This window comes from Gracilinanus agilis, chromosome 3 (genome assembly GCF_016433145.1).
Source record: "Gracilinanus agilis isolate LMUSP501 chromosome 3, AgileGrace, whole genome shotgun sequence".
Lineage (NCBI taxonomy): Eukaryota > Metazoa > Chordata > Mammalia > Didelphimorphia > Didelphidae > Gracilinanus > Gracilinanus agilis.
Genome location: NC_058132.1, coordinates 401545070 through 401563033, shown reverse-complemented (window position 1 = coordinate 401563033; position 17964 = coordinate 401545070). Strand labels below are relative to the sequence as shown.

The following is a 17964-nucleotide window of genomic DNA, read 5'->3' as shown; positions in this document are numbered from 1 at the left end:
TGGGTTTGTACCCCAAAGAGATCATAGATAAACAGACTTGTACGAAAATATTCATAGCTGCGCTTTTTGTGGTGGCAACAAATTGGAAAAGGAGGATATGTCCTTCAATTGGGGAATGGCTGAACAAACTGTGGTATATGTGGGTGATGGAATACTATTGTGCTAAAAGGAATAATAAACTGGAGAAGTTCCAGGCGAATTTTGAGAGACCTCCGGGAACTGATGCAGAGCGAAAGGAGCAGAGCCAGAAGAACTCTGTACACAGAGACTGATATACTGTGGTAAAATAGAATGTAATGGACCTCTCTACCAGCAGCAATACAATGACCCAGGACAATTCTGAGGGATTTATGGTAAAGAAAGCTACCCACATTCTGAGGAAGGACTGCAGGAGAGGAAACATATAAGAAAAACAACTGCTTGAACACATGGGTCGGGGTGGACATGATTGAGGGTGTGGAATCGAAACTACCACACCAATGCAACTACCAACAATTGGGAAATTGGTCTTGATCAAGGACACATGACAAAACTAGTGGAAATGTGCATCAGCCATGGGTGGGGGTAGTGCGGGGCGGGGTGGGGGGGGTGAAGGGGAAAGGAGGAGCATGAATCATGTAACCATGTTAAAAATGAATATTAATAAATGTTTGAAAAAAGGCATTAATAAAAATAAGGTATATAATTTTTGTTTACCTATTCACTTCTCACATTTTTGTCAAGAATCAATGTGTGTATAGTTAATTTTTTAAATTCTGTTAATAATCATGTGAATAATATTTAGTAATATTTTAGTCCCTTAGTTAACAAAATCATTTATCCATAATGATATAGGAAAACCAAGTAATTTATATATAAAATCATGGTGGGGGTGGTGCTTATTTTGAAATCACAGTATTTAGTTGGAGGAAACAGAATTGCTTGCTACCTTGGAAACCAGACAAGAGTAGAAACTAGCTCCATATATGGTAGCATCATTGCCTCTCCACTGTGCAATTTCAGAACAGGGATGCTTGTTCTGAATTGGGGAAAGGGAGTGATGGCAGTGGTGGGTGCAAGGGGGCATGGAGGGTAGGACTCCATAAAAATATGTACTGTTGGGGCAGCTGGGTAGCTCAGTGGAGTGAGAGCCAGGCCTAGAGACGGGAGGTCCTAGGTTCAAACCCAGCCTCAGCCACTTCCCAGCTGTGTGACCCTGGGCAAGTCACTTGACCCCCATTGCCCACCCTTACCACTCTTCCACCTATGAGACAATACACCGAAGTACAAGGGTTTAAAAAAACAAACAAACAAAAAAAAAAACATGTACTGTAAAGTATAACATAGCATTTATATATTATATTCTCCAGCTTAGAGAGATTCTATTAACAAATGATTCTTTAAGAGTTCACTGTATATCATAATAGATCATTTAAATCACACTACCTAAATTTAGGAGGGGCAGGGCTTCATAAAGTGGATTTTTTTCTTTATGTGAGTTAGCATCAACCTGTTGCATTTTCATACAGCCATGGATTATTAACCTGTATGCAGCATCATTCTTTATTCTAGTCAGAAAAAGCATTCCTATTTTTATAATCCTCATTTATTAACCTATTCCTAATATTTTAGTAGCTCAGGAACTTTGTGATTCCATCAATGTGAATGCTTCTCCTAGGCACAGTGATAGTGAACCTTTTAGAGACTAAGGGCGCAAACTGCAACCCTCATACCCCAGACAGGGGAGGGAGGATGCACTCCCATTGGGCTGCTGGGCCAAGGGATGGGTGATAGGAGAAATGTCCTCAGGGGCATGTAAAGAGCAGAAAGGGAGCAGCCCCCTCTGACACAATCTAACACATGTGCCATAGGTTTGCTAAAACAGGCCTAGCTTATAACTTGGAACTAATCTATGCTGCTTTATCCAGTTTAATTCCTGTTCATTATTCCCATAAATTTTTCATAGGATGTCCACCCAGTGTTCTGGGAACCTGCCTGTAGATCTCATAGCATTCTGTGACTACCAGTGCAGCCCTGGAGCTCTTCCTGTTTTATTTCATCTTACCAAAAGACGCACTCAAAAGGAAGCTGAAGAACTTGGGGCTTTAGGGGTTAGATACTCAGCACAAAGATGTGGTGGTGTGAAGAAGTACTAGCCTGGGGCACTCCTTAGATGGAGGTTTTGAGAGGAACTTTTCACACGCAACTCCAATCAGAAGGGTCCCAGGGTGAAAAGGTACTGACAGTCTGAATATCAAGGTTGACAACATCTAGTAAGATGTTGAGGTTCCTGGGGGCAGGATAAAGAAGACCAAAGGAATGCAACTGTTCTTGAAGGGTTTCATAATATAAATGTGGGTCACAATTTAGTTGTCTAAAATCCATATTAAATTGGCATGCTTTTCACCCTTGAAATAACAGATATTTCCCTATCTTTTTTTCATGACTGCATTTTATTAACAAATTATTGTTGCTGCTCTTTTTAAACTCATTTAAATTTTTGTGTTATTTTATAGGGTGCAGTACTAGCAGCTGTATCAAGCCACAAATTCAACTCATTCTATGGGGATCCCCCTGAAGAGTTGCCAGATTTCTCTGAAGATCCTACCTCCTCAGGTAACTTCATTAAAGCATACTCTTTTATCACATCACTTTTATTTCATTATAAATAAATTCTAGGAACCCTCCCCCACCACCACCATTTCCCTAGTACTTATGGTATCATAGAATTCACTCTGCTTTTAGAGTATCAGGGCCTGAGTACACACACTCACACAGTTATATACACATATGTTCATATATAAACCCAAAGGTATATTTGCCATCACTCAAATACACATACTGCATGTACAGATACACATATATAGACATGCTCATGTTTGTACATGTCCATATGTATATGCATCTTAGTGCAATGAAGATATATGTAGCTGTCTGTATAAATGTAGATCTCTCTGTGTTTTGTCTGTGTGTATCGCGTGAGTCTGTGTTTGAGTTTGTATGTATACAGATTAGAGTGGTTCCCAAACTTTTTTGGCCTACCGCCCCCTTTTCAGAAAAAAATATTACTTAGTGCCCCCGTCATATACTATCACCGCCCCTTTACAATTATTCACAGCCCCCAAATGCACCTGTGGCCATCACTGCCGCCCTGGATCACTGCAGCACCCACCAGGGGGCGGTGGAGCCCACTTTGGGAATCACTGGAGACTGTCCTTTAGAGGAGGACAGTTTTTCCCCAATACCTAATGCATTGTAGGCACTTCATAAATGCTTGTTTGACTCTGTATGTGTGTACGTGCCTCTGTGCCTGTATGTATTGGTCTCACTGTATGTGTCAGTATATAATCATAAATTTGTAATGTTTTGTCTGAATGAGTTGGTATTTATGTATAGGTGTGTATTTTTCTGTGATGTCTTGTCTATCTGTGTAGACATATCTGTATGGATCAACATCTGCACACATTTTATCTCTGTATGCATGTGAATGGAGAGGGAGCCGCCTGCATGTGCATCTGTAGAGAGGAGTGTGTGCAGGGGCACCTAGCTGTGTATGTGTGCTGGTAGAAGTAGTGCCTGTGCTTGTCCTGCGGCATAACAGAGAAGTAGTACATGTAGCTATATGTGTGAATTCTGTTTTTACATCTATACATATAAGGATATTTTGATGTTTGTATAAATAGGTTTTAGTATATTTGATCAATTGTTTTTCTGCATGTATGTGTTTTGTGTGTTTTCTGTATACATATATATCCTTGCATTTGTAGATCTATGCCTGTATCTTTATGGTACTTCAATCTATTTATATGTCTATAGATAGGCATGTATAAGCATGTGTATCTAGGCATGCATGCACAAATTATATGTGTGTGGGTAGCTGTTCAAAAGTGTGTGTTGTGCAAATAAATTTGTATGAATATAGCTATGTTTGGTAGGTGTCTGTACAAAGGTGTGTATGTATTCTGTGTGTATTGTGTGCATCATGTATGTCTTATGGATGTATACACGTGTATATTTGTGTATGACTGTTTATCTGTGTTTGTACATGTGGCACGTGTGTGCATCTTTGTAGACATAGATACATGTGTCTCTCCAGGAGATACGTGTGTACTGGTGTGTTTATACCGTTTTTATGTATTTGTATGTAGACTAGAAACTTTGGAGAGTGGGACAACAAATCATTTAGGGACAAAGGGAGTGTTTACTTTGCTGCGAATAAGAATTCAGCTGAGATGAGATAACATTTGAGTTTCTACCTATAAATGTGGATCTGTGCGTGAATGTTACTACCTAGCTACTAAAGTATGTTACATGTGTGTATACATGAACATTTAAATTGTATGCATGCTTATTCCTATATATGCGTATGCCCTTGTGTTTCTGTACCTGTTTATGTATTCATACATATATACATGCTTGTGTTTGAATGTGAGTTTGTGAACATGTCTATGATATGTGTTATTTATTTATTTATATGGATGGGTTTATGTATGAAGAGCCTGTCTGGGTCTGCTTCAAGAGGCTTCCCATATGCAGGAATGGTCCCTGGGGGAGTATGTGTTTGTCTGGGCCTGCAGGAATATCGTGTCCCTTTAGGTTTGTATGCATGCGTGTTTCTCTTTAGGTTCTGTGGAGGTAGGTGTGTGGCTCAGAATCCTTGGCAGCGTAGCAGGGTCTGTGCAGCCAGAAGAGCACACATGTAATGTGTCTATCAGTATAGGTATCTGTCTGGCTATATGTGTGAACATGTGCATCTGGGTACTCATGAGAGAAAAGAGGAAAGTTTCTAGACTTGTCTGTGCTCACCGTCTGCATCGTGTCTCTACGTGCATGTCTCTGGAGGCCTGTTTGTGTTTCTGTGAGTATGTATGCCTGTCTGTCTGTCTTTATATTTCTCCCATTTGAATGTAAGGTCCTTTTGAAAAGAAATCATTTCATTCTTTGTGCTTGTATCCCCAGCACCTGGCACAGTGCATGGCATATAGTTGACACTTAATAAATCTTCATTGTGTGCAAAGGAAATTTACCCTCCCCCTTCTGGGGTCACACGGGTGACATCATCTCCCAGCATCAGCCCGAACGCGAACGCCAGGACAGGGCCCGGGGAGCCAGGAGGGTATCCAAAGGGTTAAGTGGGCAGGGCGCGCTGTCTCTCTGCCCTGGCTTGTGTACGGGGACTGCTGGAGGAGCGGCTACAGGCAATCAGCCACAGGGGAAAGTTACATGAGATGGTCTCTCTTTCTTCTTCCCTCCTCTAGTCTATCTACCCATCATTTCATTATAAATTCATTAAACTTTGGACAAGGCTCCTATTTTAATTGATACAGTTGATGGATTGATGTGGGTACAGTATGTCTGAACATATCTGTGTATGTCTGTGGCTGTGTATATCTTTAGATTGATTTGTGTGGCTATGTACACACGGAAGCACATCTGCCTTGTATTGGGCTGTGACTCATGAGCATCTAGGGGTTCATCTCTGGGGGTCTGTCTGTCTACAGAGCTAGCAGTCTGCATTCGGCACCTGGGTGGAGGCATCCCTTTAATAGGAGTGTGCTTGTGCCTTTAAGGAGTCATATGTACAGACACCCGTCTGCATTTAACAGAGCTGTGCCACTTATACGGGTGTGTGCATCTATGCATGTAGGAATTGCCATGATATGTACATACATATATCTAGGCATGGGTATTTGTATAGGTTGTGTGTGTGTGTGTGTATAACATGTATATGCACTTGTTGTATATCTATGTGCCTGTGTATCTAGACATGTTGGTGTGTGTCTTCTCTGTATCTGTGCTTAGCTATGTGTATAGGTATGTGAATATTGTGCTCAGAGGTATATAGCTGCACGTAGAGCCGTGTCTGGCTATTCAGGCATGTGTCTCTGCATTACAGCTCTATCTGTCGGGGGTGTCTACTTTTAATAAGTTTATGTATATAATTAACTATGCTTGTGTGTACATGTGTGTTCAGCTATGTATATAAAGTTTTGTGTGTGTAGAGATAGACACACTATGTCTTGGTATGTATCTGGCTATGTGTTTTTCTCTGTGTCCACGTTTTCTATTTCTGTGGGCACATATGTGAATGTGGGTATCTGTGTTTTGATGTATATCTGTATATTTGTGGCCCTGCCTGTATGTGTGTATATGTGAGCGTGTGTGTTTTGGGTATACATTTCCACTAATTTGTGTGTGCATATATATATATGTACATCTTTTTATGTATGTTTATATATGGATATCTGTGGGTTTGTGTTTATTTGCATATGTGTGTATATATATATTAATATATGTCTTTCAGGAGCTTTGTAGTTCTTCATGTCTATGAGTGGCTATATGTGACTATATATGTGTATATACACACATATACATATTTGTACATGTGTGTGTAAGACATTCACTTAACAAATATTTATTAGCAAATTCTTGACAGGCCCCCATAGAGGCCTGTTCTGATGTCTCATCCCAGTGTAGAAGTGACCCTGTGTTGTCAAAGACTGTTCTAGCAGAGCATAAACTGGAAGATCCTACCATGCTGGAAAGACTTCATGTACAACCTGAGCAATAGACCTTTACTGTTTTCTGAAGATAAATCAAGATAAGTTCACAGAGGCTATCAGCAATAAGCTGGCCACTTGGTGATTAATTCTTTTGCCAGGGCAACCCAAGATAAAAACAATACAGAGGGACTCTCTAGCCTGTGAAACCCTTTGCATTTGTTTCTGCATTGATAGTTACAAAATAGCAGAAGAAGGGTCAGAGAGTGTTAGGAATAACCCAGTTTTTAAAACAGCTCTAAACTTTAACTTGGTATTCTAAATGTGTGATATTTGTCCAGTGATGAAAGGATGTACCTGGTACTAGAGGAATTAAATCATATCAGTCAATCAATTTTTATTCTACTTGAAAAGCAAACAGAGCATTCGGTAGAACTGGATTCAAGTGGAAACAAGAAACATCATTGTGTACAATATTTGCCCATTTTGTATTGTATTATTCAAAATAAGTATTTTCAAAATGACCAAAGTCAAAATATTTGGAGTTTTTACAACAAAATCTATTACAGAAAATGAAGATATTAATAGCTATAGAATTCATATACAGTCAACGTATTAAATTAAATTTTTCAGAAAAAAAGGTAAATATGCCAAGAAATATATTCATATGTATAGTTCAGGAAAAAAACAATGAGAAAGGACAAAGACCTGTAGACTTCACAAAAAGAAGCTTCATACATATTATTATCATGAATGCTTTCTTTGACAAAGAATTGGTAGGGGCTGGATAGGAGGAACACTGAGATGACAGCAGATGAAATTGATTACATTTTTTACAGCAAGTCATTTCTAGTATGGGAATCATTACTTTCTGTGTACAGCCATAATTGTTTGGGCAAAGATCAGAGTTAGTACAAAGCTGGAAAAAAATAAAAATAAGAAAATGATATGCTATTCGATTGAATCAACTGTATCTTGACCTACTGAAACATTATAATTTTTAAAAATTAATCATGGGGGGGAAACAAAAAATAATCATGGGAAAAAAAGACTAAGGACACAGACTATGTAATTAGAAGCTTTAAAAAAAGAAAGAAGAAAATCTTAACAAACAAACACTTAATATTACAGTGAGATCCAACAGCCAAAATCAACATTAAGCATGTGCTGTGTGCCAGGCACTATGCTAACTAACACAGAGAAAGTAGAAAATAATCTCTGACCTCAGTGAGCTGGCAACATAATGGAGGATACAACTTGTAAATTAATAGGTACATATACAAACATCCACAGTATGCCAGGTCCTTACCTCATCATCACAAAGTTGAAGTGGCCCTGTATTCTTTAAGCTGCGCCAGCATTACAGAAGATTGAAATTTGAGCCAAGTCTCAAAGGAAACCTGGGAAACTAATGCAGAAATGAGGGAGGAGAATGTTTCAGATGTGGAGGATAGCCATTGAGAAGATGGAAAATACAGAACAAACAGCTGAATTGAACCAAGTATGCAAAAGTGAAAGCCATACTAAAGGCAACACAATTGTTAGAGCTTTAAGGGATTGATTTACAAGGTATATGAATTAAAAGAAGATATAAAAGGTGTGAGAAAAAGTCTTAGACATTAGTGATACAGAAAAAATGCTACCAAGATTACAGTATCTCTCTTTCCTTTTCGTTAGTTGATGATGGGGGTTTGGGAAGCGGTGATGTAATTGATAGAACAGAATACCACTTTATAAGGGTTTTGTTTTTCTTTTTATGACAAAGAATTTCCTATTCATAATTAAAATTTTTCAAGAATCCTTTATATATAACAACAGAAATAATCTCTCTCTGATCATAAATACCAAGGAGACATGTCTGATATGCCAAAGATATCCTCCACTTTTATAGAAGACATCCAACATAATATCCAAATGGACAAGGAATGCCCAAGTTGAGGTCCTACAAGTGTTCTTGTCAAGCCCTGAAACATTGCAGAGCCTCCTAGAAGAGGTCTATAATCATTCAAAAGAATTTAACCTAACTATCCAGAAAGAAAAAAACAAATGAAAAAAGAATGTCTGGCCCAAATATGAAGTTATATGGGTAACCTCTAAAGCTTGTCTTTCAGTACTGATATCTTGGACATTGCAAGTAGAAAAGAAGTTGGACCAAAAATTAAACAGGAAGAAGGGATGGGGTTGATCTGAATAGGGGCACTATTCAGTAGATCACTCTAATAAAACACATAAGAAAAACTAAACAGATGAAAAATGTTTATTGTCTAAAAGACAGCATGCATTTGGATGACCAGTCCGGTTAGTAATTGAATATGTGTATTTCAGAAAGGCACTACAGATAAATGATGAGTTGGTCCCAGAAACAAATAATTGTCATATATCTAAATCTCTTTGTTGTGCCTATCTGGGTAGGTATTTGGACAAGTCATATAATTTCTGTGGTCCTCAATTTCCACATTTCTAAAAGATGGGGGCCAGACTAGACTTGGTTTTTTAATCCAGATTTTGCCTTGCCACTTAATTACCTATATGACCTTTGGCAAGGCCTTTCCCCAGTCCTGGGCCTTAGTTTCTTCCTCTATAAAAAGTGGCAGTTGGCCTAGATGACCTTTAAAGTATCTTCCATCTCTAAATCTGTGGTCCTATGTATAATCAAAAATGTTGGGGGCAGCTGAGTGGCTCAGTGGATTGAGTCAGACCCAGAGACAGGAGGTCCTGGGTTCAAATCTGGCCTCAGACACTTCCTAGCTGTGTGACCCTGGGCAAGTCACTTAACCCTCATTGCTTAGCCCTTAGCACTCTTTTGCCTTAGAACCAGTACTCAGTATTGATTCCAGGACAAAAGGTAAGAGGTTTTTTTTTAAAAATGTAGATGACTTATATCATATATATTTAACAAGAGGAAGAAAATAGATGGACAGTTAAAGTACTCTATGAAAGTCCCTGACATACAAAAAAAAACTAGAGAAGACCTGTAGTATATTACGTGAATACTCCCTGGAGTACCTTTAAAAGACTATTGACAGGAACTTTATATAGACTAAAAAAGCATGAATGGGTTATAATTAGGATAGTGGAGCAAATATACATACAAATACATACAAATATACATGAGGTCACAGATGCAATGAAATAATAAGATATTGTATGATAGAATAAAGGCATACAATGCTTTGAGTTATATTAATTTCTTTTTCTTCACTGGTGCTTCATATCTTTAGAATTCTTTGCAGCAGACTTAGAATTTTTTTTCTGTTCCATTTTGAACTCTTAGAACCTTAGTTCAATTTTGCAAGTGAGAAAATGGAGGCCCAGGACAAGGTGACCTAACTACATCTATAGAACTAATTAGAGGCAGACCCAGGATTAAAATTTAGTTTTACTAACCCCTATAGTCATATTCCTTTCTGTATTTTGTAGCCTCTTAAAAGCCAAAAATTTATCTCTCTTTGATAAACTTTGTTGTTTCTCTCTTTTTAAGCAAATAACCTTCTTCTATCCCACTTTTTATTGCTCCTTTTCCTCCCTAGAACATTCTCCTCTGTTCTCCTTTCTGTCTCTAACTCCCCTCTTAAGAAACAGTAACTCACAAACTAAAATCATGTAAATATTAATTAAAGGTTGTGCTATTTTAGAATTCCTACCATCTATGGAAATGACATAACTCTTCTCTGAGTTAGTAAGTGGTCTTGGAGAGATACTCTGGCTGAAAGTTTTGATCCTTAGGTGTGAACCCAGTGGTGAATCTTTCTGACTTAATGAGACTGGTGCTCTGGTGACAGACATAGTCTTTCACTAGGCCTATGCTTTAAATCCTTTACAACTTGTTAAGATTTCTTTTTAAAGGCTATACTTTATTATGTTTAGTTCCATGGTGAAAATTGACATGAGATCAACCTAAAACTTCAAATACATTTATTTTAAATATATTACAGCAAAATACAAAGTGTAAACATCATGGGGAAAAAAGCACTGGACGTGGATTCCTGTCCAGGTCTATCTAGGGATAACAACTATTTGACTGGAAGGACTGTTGTAATTTAAAAAGAAATCCATATTATTGCTATTAGTGTTGGAGAATTGGATCAAGACTGCCATAATTTTTTCTTAAGCACCTGTTCTGTGATGCTTCTCAAAATGATTTGGAACTTACCCTGAATAATTTTTTTTACTTTATTTCTATAAGACTCTTCTTCTTTAAAATGTTTATTTCACTAAATGTATTTTAATAAAATAAAACAAACCATGGAAAATCTCTAATTAATTTCAAATAGTTTTTGAATAATGAAAACTAACAAAGGTTTTGTGAAATGTAGGTTGGGTTTGAAAATTACACTTCCTGTCTGATGTTGTCTACTAAAATTTTGAACATTAACTGGCAACACATGCAGTTTGACTTGTCACAAGATAAACATGGCTCATAATTCCTGAATTCTTTAAATTTGTCATGCCTTTGGTTCCCTTTTTCTTTGTTTTTGTTTTTCTCTTTCTTATTGTCCTTTTATGATCTTAGGAATCTAAAAATTTACCTATAAATGTTAATTAATAAATTTTATCAATCATTATATTTTACTTTTTACATTGTTTTCTTACCAGTGTAAGTGCTTCAAGTATATTTCTACATTTAGTGGTAATTTTCTTACCCAAAATGAGTCACATAACAGTTATTATCATTGTTTGCAGAAAGCTAACCAAAATAAATTCTCCTGGTAGCAGGTTATATTTTGTCTGAATTCATATAATGTGTTTAAGTTTTCCTTTAAATCATCATCTACTTATAACCATGTTTTCCCAGTTTCTCACCTGAATTTTTTCTTTATTGTAATTAACATTTTAGAATTGAAAATGTGTTATCTTACCTGATTTTACAAGGAATCATTTTACTGCATCTTTCCATTAATGTTTATTTGATGACCAGACATTAATTGCAGAGCATATGTTAATTTTGAGGATGAGCATTATCTATAACTTAACTTATACTGCATAGAGTAAATTTCTTGCAACATTTCCTAAATACCTTTTGAACTGTATGCAACTGCACTAAACTTGTATAAATCTGTCAAGGTAAGGAATAATCAAATCAATAATTTGAAAAATTAGAATCTTTAAGATAATTTGAGAATTAATAAAATGCATATTTCATAACAAAAAAGGTGAGGTTTAGCTTAGGGAATATTTTTTCCTCTTCATATGCATTTCATATTCATGGAAATTTTAAGATTTATTCTTGTTTTATATATGAGAATCACTTGAGTTTTCGATGATTTGCAATGTAACATTTAGTCTTTAACAATAATTCAAACTAAATTCTGTCCTCATGTTCAAACAGAAACATTGAGAGTCAGACAATACTAATTTTTAATATTTAAAATTCACAGATTTTTTTTCTTAATCCCAGTAAATTTTTTCAGGTAACACAGGGGTCCCATCTTATTGGGGAGATGTTGGATCCAGCTTTTGTGGCTTATCTAGTATGCCCAACTCTGGCTTTATAACTTGCTTGATCTGAATTCAGACTTTTGTTGTTTGTCTATACGCTGCCTTCCTACTAGGACTTCTAGCAGCAGAAAGTAGGTATCCCTTCATTTTCCTCTAAGGCTTATCTTTCTGCAAGTGTTTGGCTTTGCATGTTTAAAAATATTTAACTTGATTTTTCCTTGGCTGTTAGATGTTTAATTTAAATTTTAACACTGCCTCACCAAATAAAAAGTAATGCATATATAGAAGTATACTACTTTTTAAAAGACATTACTGAGTAAATCAGTTTACAACCTCTTTGGCAATACATTTTGTAGACATAGGCAGTATTAAAATTTTAACTTCATTTAATATTATTCATTTAAGTTCTAAGAAGATATATAATAAATGCTAGGGGAAAGATGTGTTTGCTTTCAAGAAACCTTTTCAGAGTAAATGAATTTACATACAAATATTCATGTTGCAAGATAATTTTAAAATAACTTTTAATATCCCTGGCTGACTTTTTGCCATTGTTTTAAAAATTATTCTTACGGCTCTATTAAATGTGTTTATACTGTCATGTCCATAAAGAACTTTGGACCATGAAGTGACTATTATATAAACAGTCACACAAGAAGCAGGTCGTCACAGAGTAGCTGCTTGATATTAAGACATTGAAGGTTAAAGAGAAAAGTTTAGGAGCTTTCAGTCCTGAGGATTAAACTCATGGTAGGTGTTTCTTTAATTAGCCTTAGTGAAAACTGGAGATGTTTCATCAACTGAATATTATTGTTTGGACCACAGTTCAGTTTATGCTTGAATTAGGAGCCTTTTCCAGTTTTACATTATGGTTTGTTTATTTCTTAAATTTATGTTCTAGCCATATTTTATTTCTATTTAATCAGCAAACCCTGTCATGCCATTTGAAATTGGAAAAAAAGGCAGATTTAGTCTGGCATTTCATAGGATTGTAGATCTTGAGCTGAAAGAAATATCAAGAGCTGCCTAGTCCAATCATCTCATTTTATAGGTAAGAAGAGTGAGGCCATGGGAGTTTATGTCACACAGGGAGACGCATCAGGAGTTTGAGCTCAGATCCTAAGACTCCAAGTTCAGCTTACTTTTGCCTAGCTAGGCTAACAATATGGGCTTTTATGTCATTTGGCATATTTGAATTAGCAAAGTATTTCATCTCCCAGGCTTATTTATTTATGAACAGAAAAAAAAATCTAAATTTCTATATAAAAAGATAGGCTACTTTGGGCAAAATACTATGTAGTAACAATATTGAATTTTAAGCATGGCATATGAAATACTTAAAGAAAATTGTGGCCCTTCAATTATCAATATGATAATGTGCTTTAATTAATTCATGTTGTATTGATCACATTTGCAAAGTAATGTGGAAGATTAAAGTAGTTATCCTGATGACTAAAACTTTAGCTAAATTATCTAGGTTTTTGATTTATAAAAATGATTTTTTCCCTACATCGCAAGTGTGGGCATTGCTTTAATCAGTTATCAAGCACAAATTGTATGCTTTTCACTGTGGGGGATATAAAAGAAATGCAAGGTACAGACGCTTTTACTGTACTCTAAATTTTTTTGTTTAAATACTTTGCCTTTCTTCTTCTACACTTGTTTACAGTTATTTTTAGTTGATCAGCCTTCTTTCTTCTTAATCTCATCTCCTTTCATGATTAAAATTTCTACACTAAGAACCTTAAATGCCAACAAAAGAATATATTCAATAATCACATAGGGAAGAATGGGAAATTATAAGTAGTTAATAGATAATGTTTATACTTTCCATCATGATAGCAGAAGACTTTTGGAAAACATTTCTACCATGCAGTATTTTTAAAGTTAGTAAAGTAAATTCCTTGTTGCAGATCTGGATTATTTGATTATATAAAATGAGAATGTAAATTATGCAAAAAAATTGAAGAGAGGGAAAAAAATGAGGAAATGCCCAACAGCTGTGTGTAATTGATTTCTAAGTATGTTTGTCCATATACACAGTAAAGACAAATTTAACCAATTCTATAAAATGAACCACCTGTGATTAAAAGACTTAAGGTTAATAAGTAAATAAATATTTAGAAGTCACTATATTAATAAATATTAATTATCTAAAGGTAATTGGAAAACATGATTTGAGGTAGAAAGTTTAAACGTTTATTAAAAGGCCTATAAAATCAGAAGAATTTGAGTCATGACTCTAGTTAATTCTTTTCCTTCTCATTTTTAATTCTGTATTTGTTCAGAAGATTATTTTCTGGGATTGTTTGATTGATTTTGTTTATGTCCACCTATAATCTTTTGGGATTTTTCCCAAATAGCAGATTTTCATTTATATAGTTCTCAAGGCTATTATTGCATTATCTTCCTCTTTGCCCCACCCCCCAACTACAGAAATCATTCCCAGATACTTAGGAATTCTTCAAATTGACATCTCTGCTATCCCAACACTATAATCTTCAACCTCCGAACATCCAGCATTCTCCATCTTGACTCCCACCTTGGACCTGACCTTGTAGAACTGTGCTATTTCTCCAATCCTGAATTTCATAATTTTACACTCTCATTACAGCCTCCTATCCTTTCACCTTTTACATCCAGACTAAACCTGCTTTCCCCCCTCTTTTCTACTGGTATCTTGATCCTTCCTGTTTCTCCAGAATATCTTCTCTATTTAGGTTTCCCTTCCCTCAGTACTCAAGTTTGACTCGAAATCCTCATCTTACAGTCCCTTTCCCTCCAAACCTTCAATAGTCCCAAACTAATTACCCTCATCCATGAATAATCCCTATCATTCAATTTTACTGTGTTGGTGAGTATCCCTAAGAAAAGTTGTGAAACTGAACTACAAATTTATGATACATTACCTTAACACCTCAGAGTTGCTAAATATTCCTTTACTTGATTCTTATTCATTCCTTATCTTGGTAAATGGAAAGAGCACTAGCTCTGTGTCTGAGAACAAATCTCTCTAACACCACCTGAGTGACACTGGACAAATTACTTTACCACCTTGGCCTTCTTTTTCCTCATCTCTAAAATAAGAAAGGATCTAGATGATGTTTTAGGTCCCTTTCAGTTTCAAATCTATGATTCTATGATCATTCCCTACAAAATGTTCCATTTTTCTCTCCTCCACAACCTCCATCTTTATAGCAGATAAGTAAGGTCTCCTACTTAGTAAAAATAGCAAAGCAAATTAGACAAGAACTTCCCCCAAGCTTTCCCCTTTTCTTTATTCTCCTATTAATGTTGAAGGTACCACCATCTTCTCAGGTACTCAGGCTTGAAACTTATATGTCTTCCTTAACTTTTTTTTTCTCCTCCTCTTCAGATATCACATCTGTTGCCAAGATCTGCCAACTTACTTTTATTGCATTTCATATATACCCCCTTCCCTCTGAGACTGTCATTACCCTTATGCCTTATCACCTCATGCCAGTTATCAAAGTTATCTTCCTAAATTAGCAAAAGTAAATAACCATGTACTCTGTTATTCCAGCAGCTTCCTCTCACCTCCTGAATCAAATATAAATCTGGGCATTTCCACTCCCCCATGCTGGAATGTTCTTCCCTCCTCATCTCTTCTTCCTTTCTTAAATCTCACCTTCTACAGGAAATTCTTTAATTCTAGTTCATTCTTTGTTATTTGTTTTTTGTTATTTCCCTTTTATTCTATAGATAGCTTGTTTTTGCACGTTGTCTCCCTTTATTAAGTATCAACTCCTCAAGGACAGGTATTGTCCTTATATAAAAACTACATGATTCTGGTGACTCAAACAAATTAGTTTATAGTGATCATTACATTTCTAACTATTCAAAGCATCCTTTTAAAAATGCATTCTAGAATTCTAATCCAAATCAACATTGAGCTCAAATCTAGAGACTTGAACTCACTGAGGACAAATTTGTACTCCCTGTTCGTTTACCCTGTCAACTACTTTTCCCTATTCTTTTTTTTTTTAAACCCTTGTACTTCGGTGTATTGTCTCATAGGTGGAAGATTGGTAAGGGTGGGCAATGGGGGTCAAGTGATTTGCCCAGGGTCACACAGCTGGGAAGTGTCTGAAGCCGGATTTGAACCTAGGACCTCCCATCTCTAGGCCTGACTCTCACTCCACTGAGCTACCCAGCTGCCCCCTACTTTTCCCTATTCTTAACCAGAAAATCATGCTCTTGGTGGAAAAACTGAAATGAAATAGAAGCTATATATCCTTTCATCTTTTCTCATCATTAATCCGTCCTGGATAAGCAATAGTCCACTGCTTTTGACCTCACTGTATAACATTTTTTAAAAGACATTTTTGTTTTCTTTAGTATCTTCCATAAGCCTTAGCTCATTCTAGACTTTTGATTTCTTGAATTTCTACTTAAAGGACTAAGCCACTTTTTAAAAATTGTCTTCTATTATTTGTTTTCCCTTTCAACCTGCCAATAGGTCCTTTTATAATCTTATTAGTGAGCTTCCCTAAACAGCCATATCTGTGTCTTATAGATACCCTCTCCCCTTTTCTTCCTTATTGAAATAATGTTGGTTATCTTGTAACAATTTCATTTTTGAGAATCTCTCGTCTTGAGCTGACTTTCCTTTTAGAGTACCAAGGCGTAAATTTTTGAAATCTGCTTTCTTAAAGTTTAGATTATGCCTGGAGACTAGTACCCTCTTTATCTTCAATAATTCTCAAGGGCCTGGTTTACCTATTCCCAAGGTTTCTATTTCATTAATTGGCATTTCCTTTACTGGTCAGAATCACATCAGAAATGCTTCTGCTACCTTCTGGAAGTTGAAATTATCAGCAAGACAAAAGTTTCAAGTTAAAAAAGTTAATTCGATATTTTATTTACTCATATATCCTATATTATTTTATGTAAGTATCCTTTCATTTGCATATTCATTCATGGATGGACTTTCTTTTTAAATTATTCTTCTAACATTAATAAACTACCACATAAATAATCTGTCAGAGAAAATTATTGCTAGATGTAGGTATCATAGAAATATTGAGCATTTTGTAACCAAATGATTCACATATTAGGTTAATTAAAATTCATTGAGAAGGCCAAGTTAAAAATATAATTGATTACTTTTCTATTGAGGCTGTAGCATTTTTTGTTTTTCAATCTTTGAGTAATTTTTAAATTAATTTTAATGATTTGTGATTTCTCACACAGTTTTCAGGAGTCAAGAAATACAGCATTATATTGAGAAATATTTTAATTAATAGGAATAACAGCATTGCCTGTTGAGACTTATTTTTAATCAGTCTGTTTATAAGCATTTGTTAAGTTTTTATTGTGTGTCAGGAACTGTGCTAAATGCTGGAGATAAAAAGAAAGGTAAAAGATAGTACCTGCTCCTAACGAGCTTACAGTCTAATGAAGGAGACAACATGCAAACAACTATGTACCAAAAAAGCTATATACTAGATAAATTGGAGATAAGCAACAGAATGGAATGCTCTAGGATTAAGGGAGATCAGGAAAGGCTTCTCACTGAAAGTGAGAAATAGCTGTGACCTTGAAGAAAATCAGGGAAGCCAAGAGGCAAAGATGAGGAACAAGAGTGTTTCAGGTATAAGTGACAGCCAGTGAAAATACCCAATGTATAGCGATGGACTGTAAAGTTAGATACTGGGCAATAATGTAAGATATAAAAGGACTAGAAAGGAAGGGAACAGGTTATGGATGGCTTGAATATCAGATGATTTTATAATTGGTCCTAGAAGTGATAGGAACTACTTTGCGGAGTAGTGACATGGAAAGACCTTTGCTTTAGGAAGATCCATTTTGATAGCTGAATGTAGATGAAAGTCATCTGTATGTGTTGTCTCTCTCCTTCCTGGACATCGTCTACCAAAAAAAATGAAGGGAGCAATACAGTTAAACACATAGCAATAGAGGAACTGTAGAACGAACAGGACTGGTCCATACCATTCTAAGAACAGCAACAGATTCAAATGCACACTTCCCCTTGCATGGCTTCATTTCCTATACTCTCATGTGT

The 17964-nt window shown here is 35.9% G+C and overlaps 1 protein-coding gene across 4 annotated transcripts in view; it reads left to right on the top strand.

Annotated features, from left to right (window-relative positions):
• Positions 1-17964, top strand: part of CASK (calcium/calmodulin dependent serine protein kinase) — a 442102-nt gene that overhangs the window by 330043 nt on the left and 94095 nt on the right. For 3 of the 4 annotated variants that reach the window (XM_044670184.1, XM_044670182.1, XM_044670181.1), the window contains exons 10-11: positions 2496-2595; positions 12032-12049. In XM_044670184.1, coding sequence (XP_044526119.1) covers positions 2496-2595; positions 12032-12049 — 118 coding nt within the window. The remainder of the gene's footprint in view (positions 1-2495; positions 2596-12031; positions 12050-17964) is intronic. The other variant, XM_044670183.1, reaches the window with a different exon arrangement.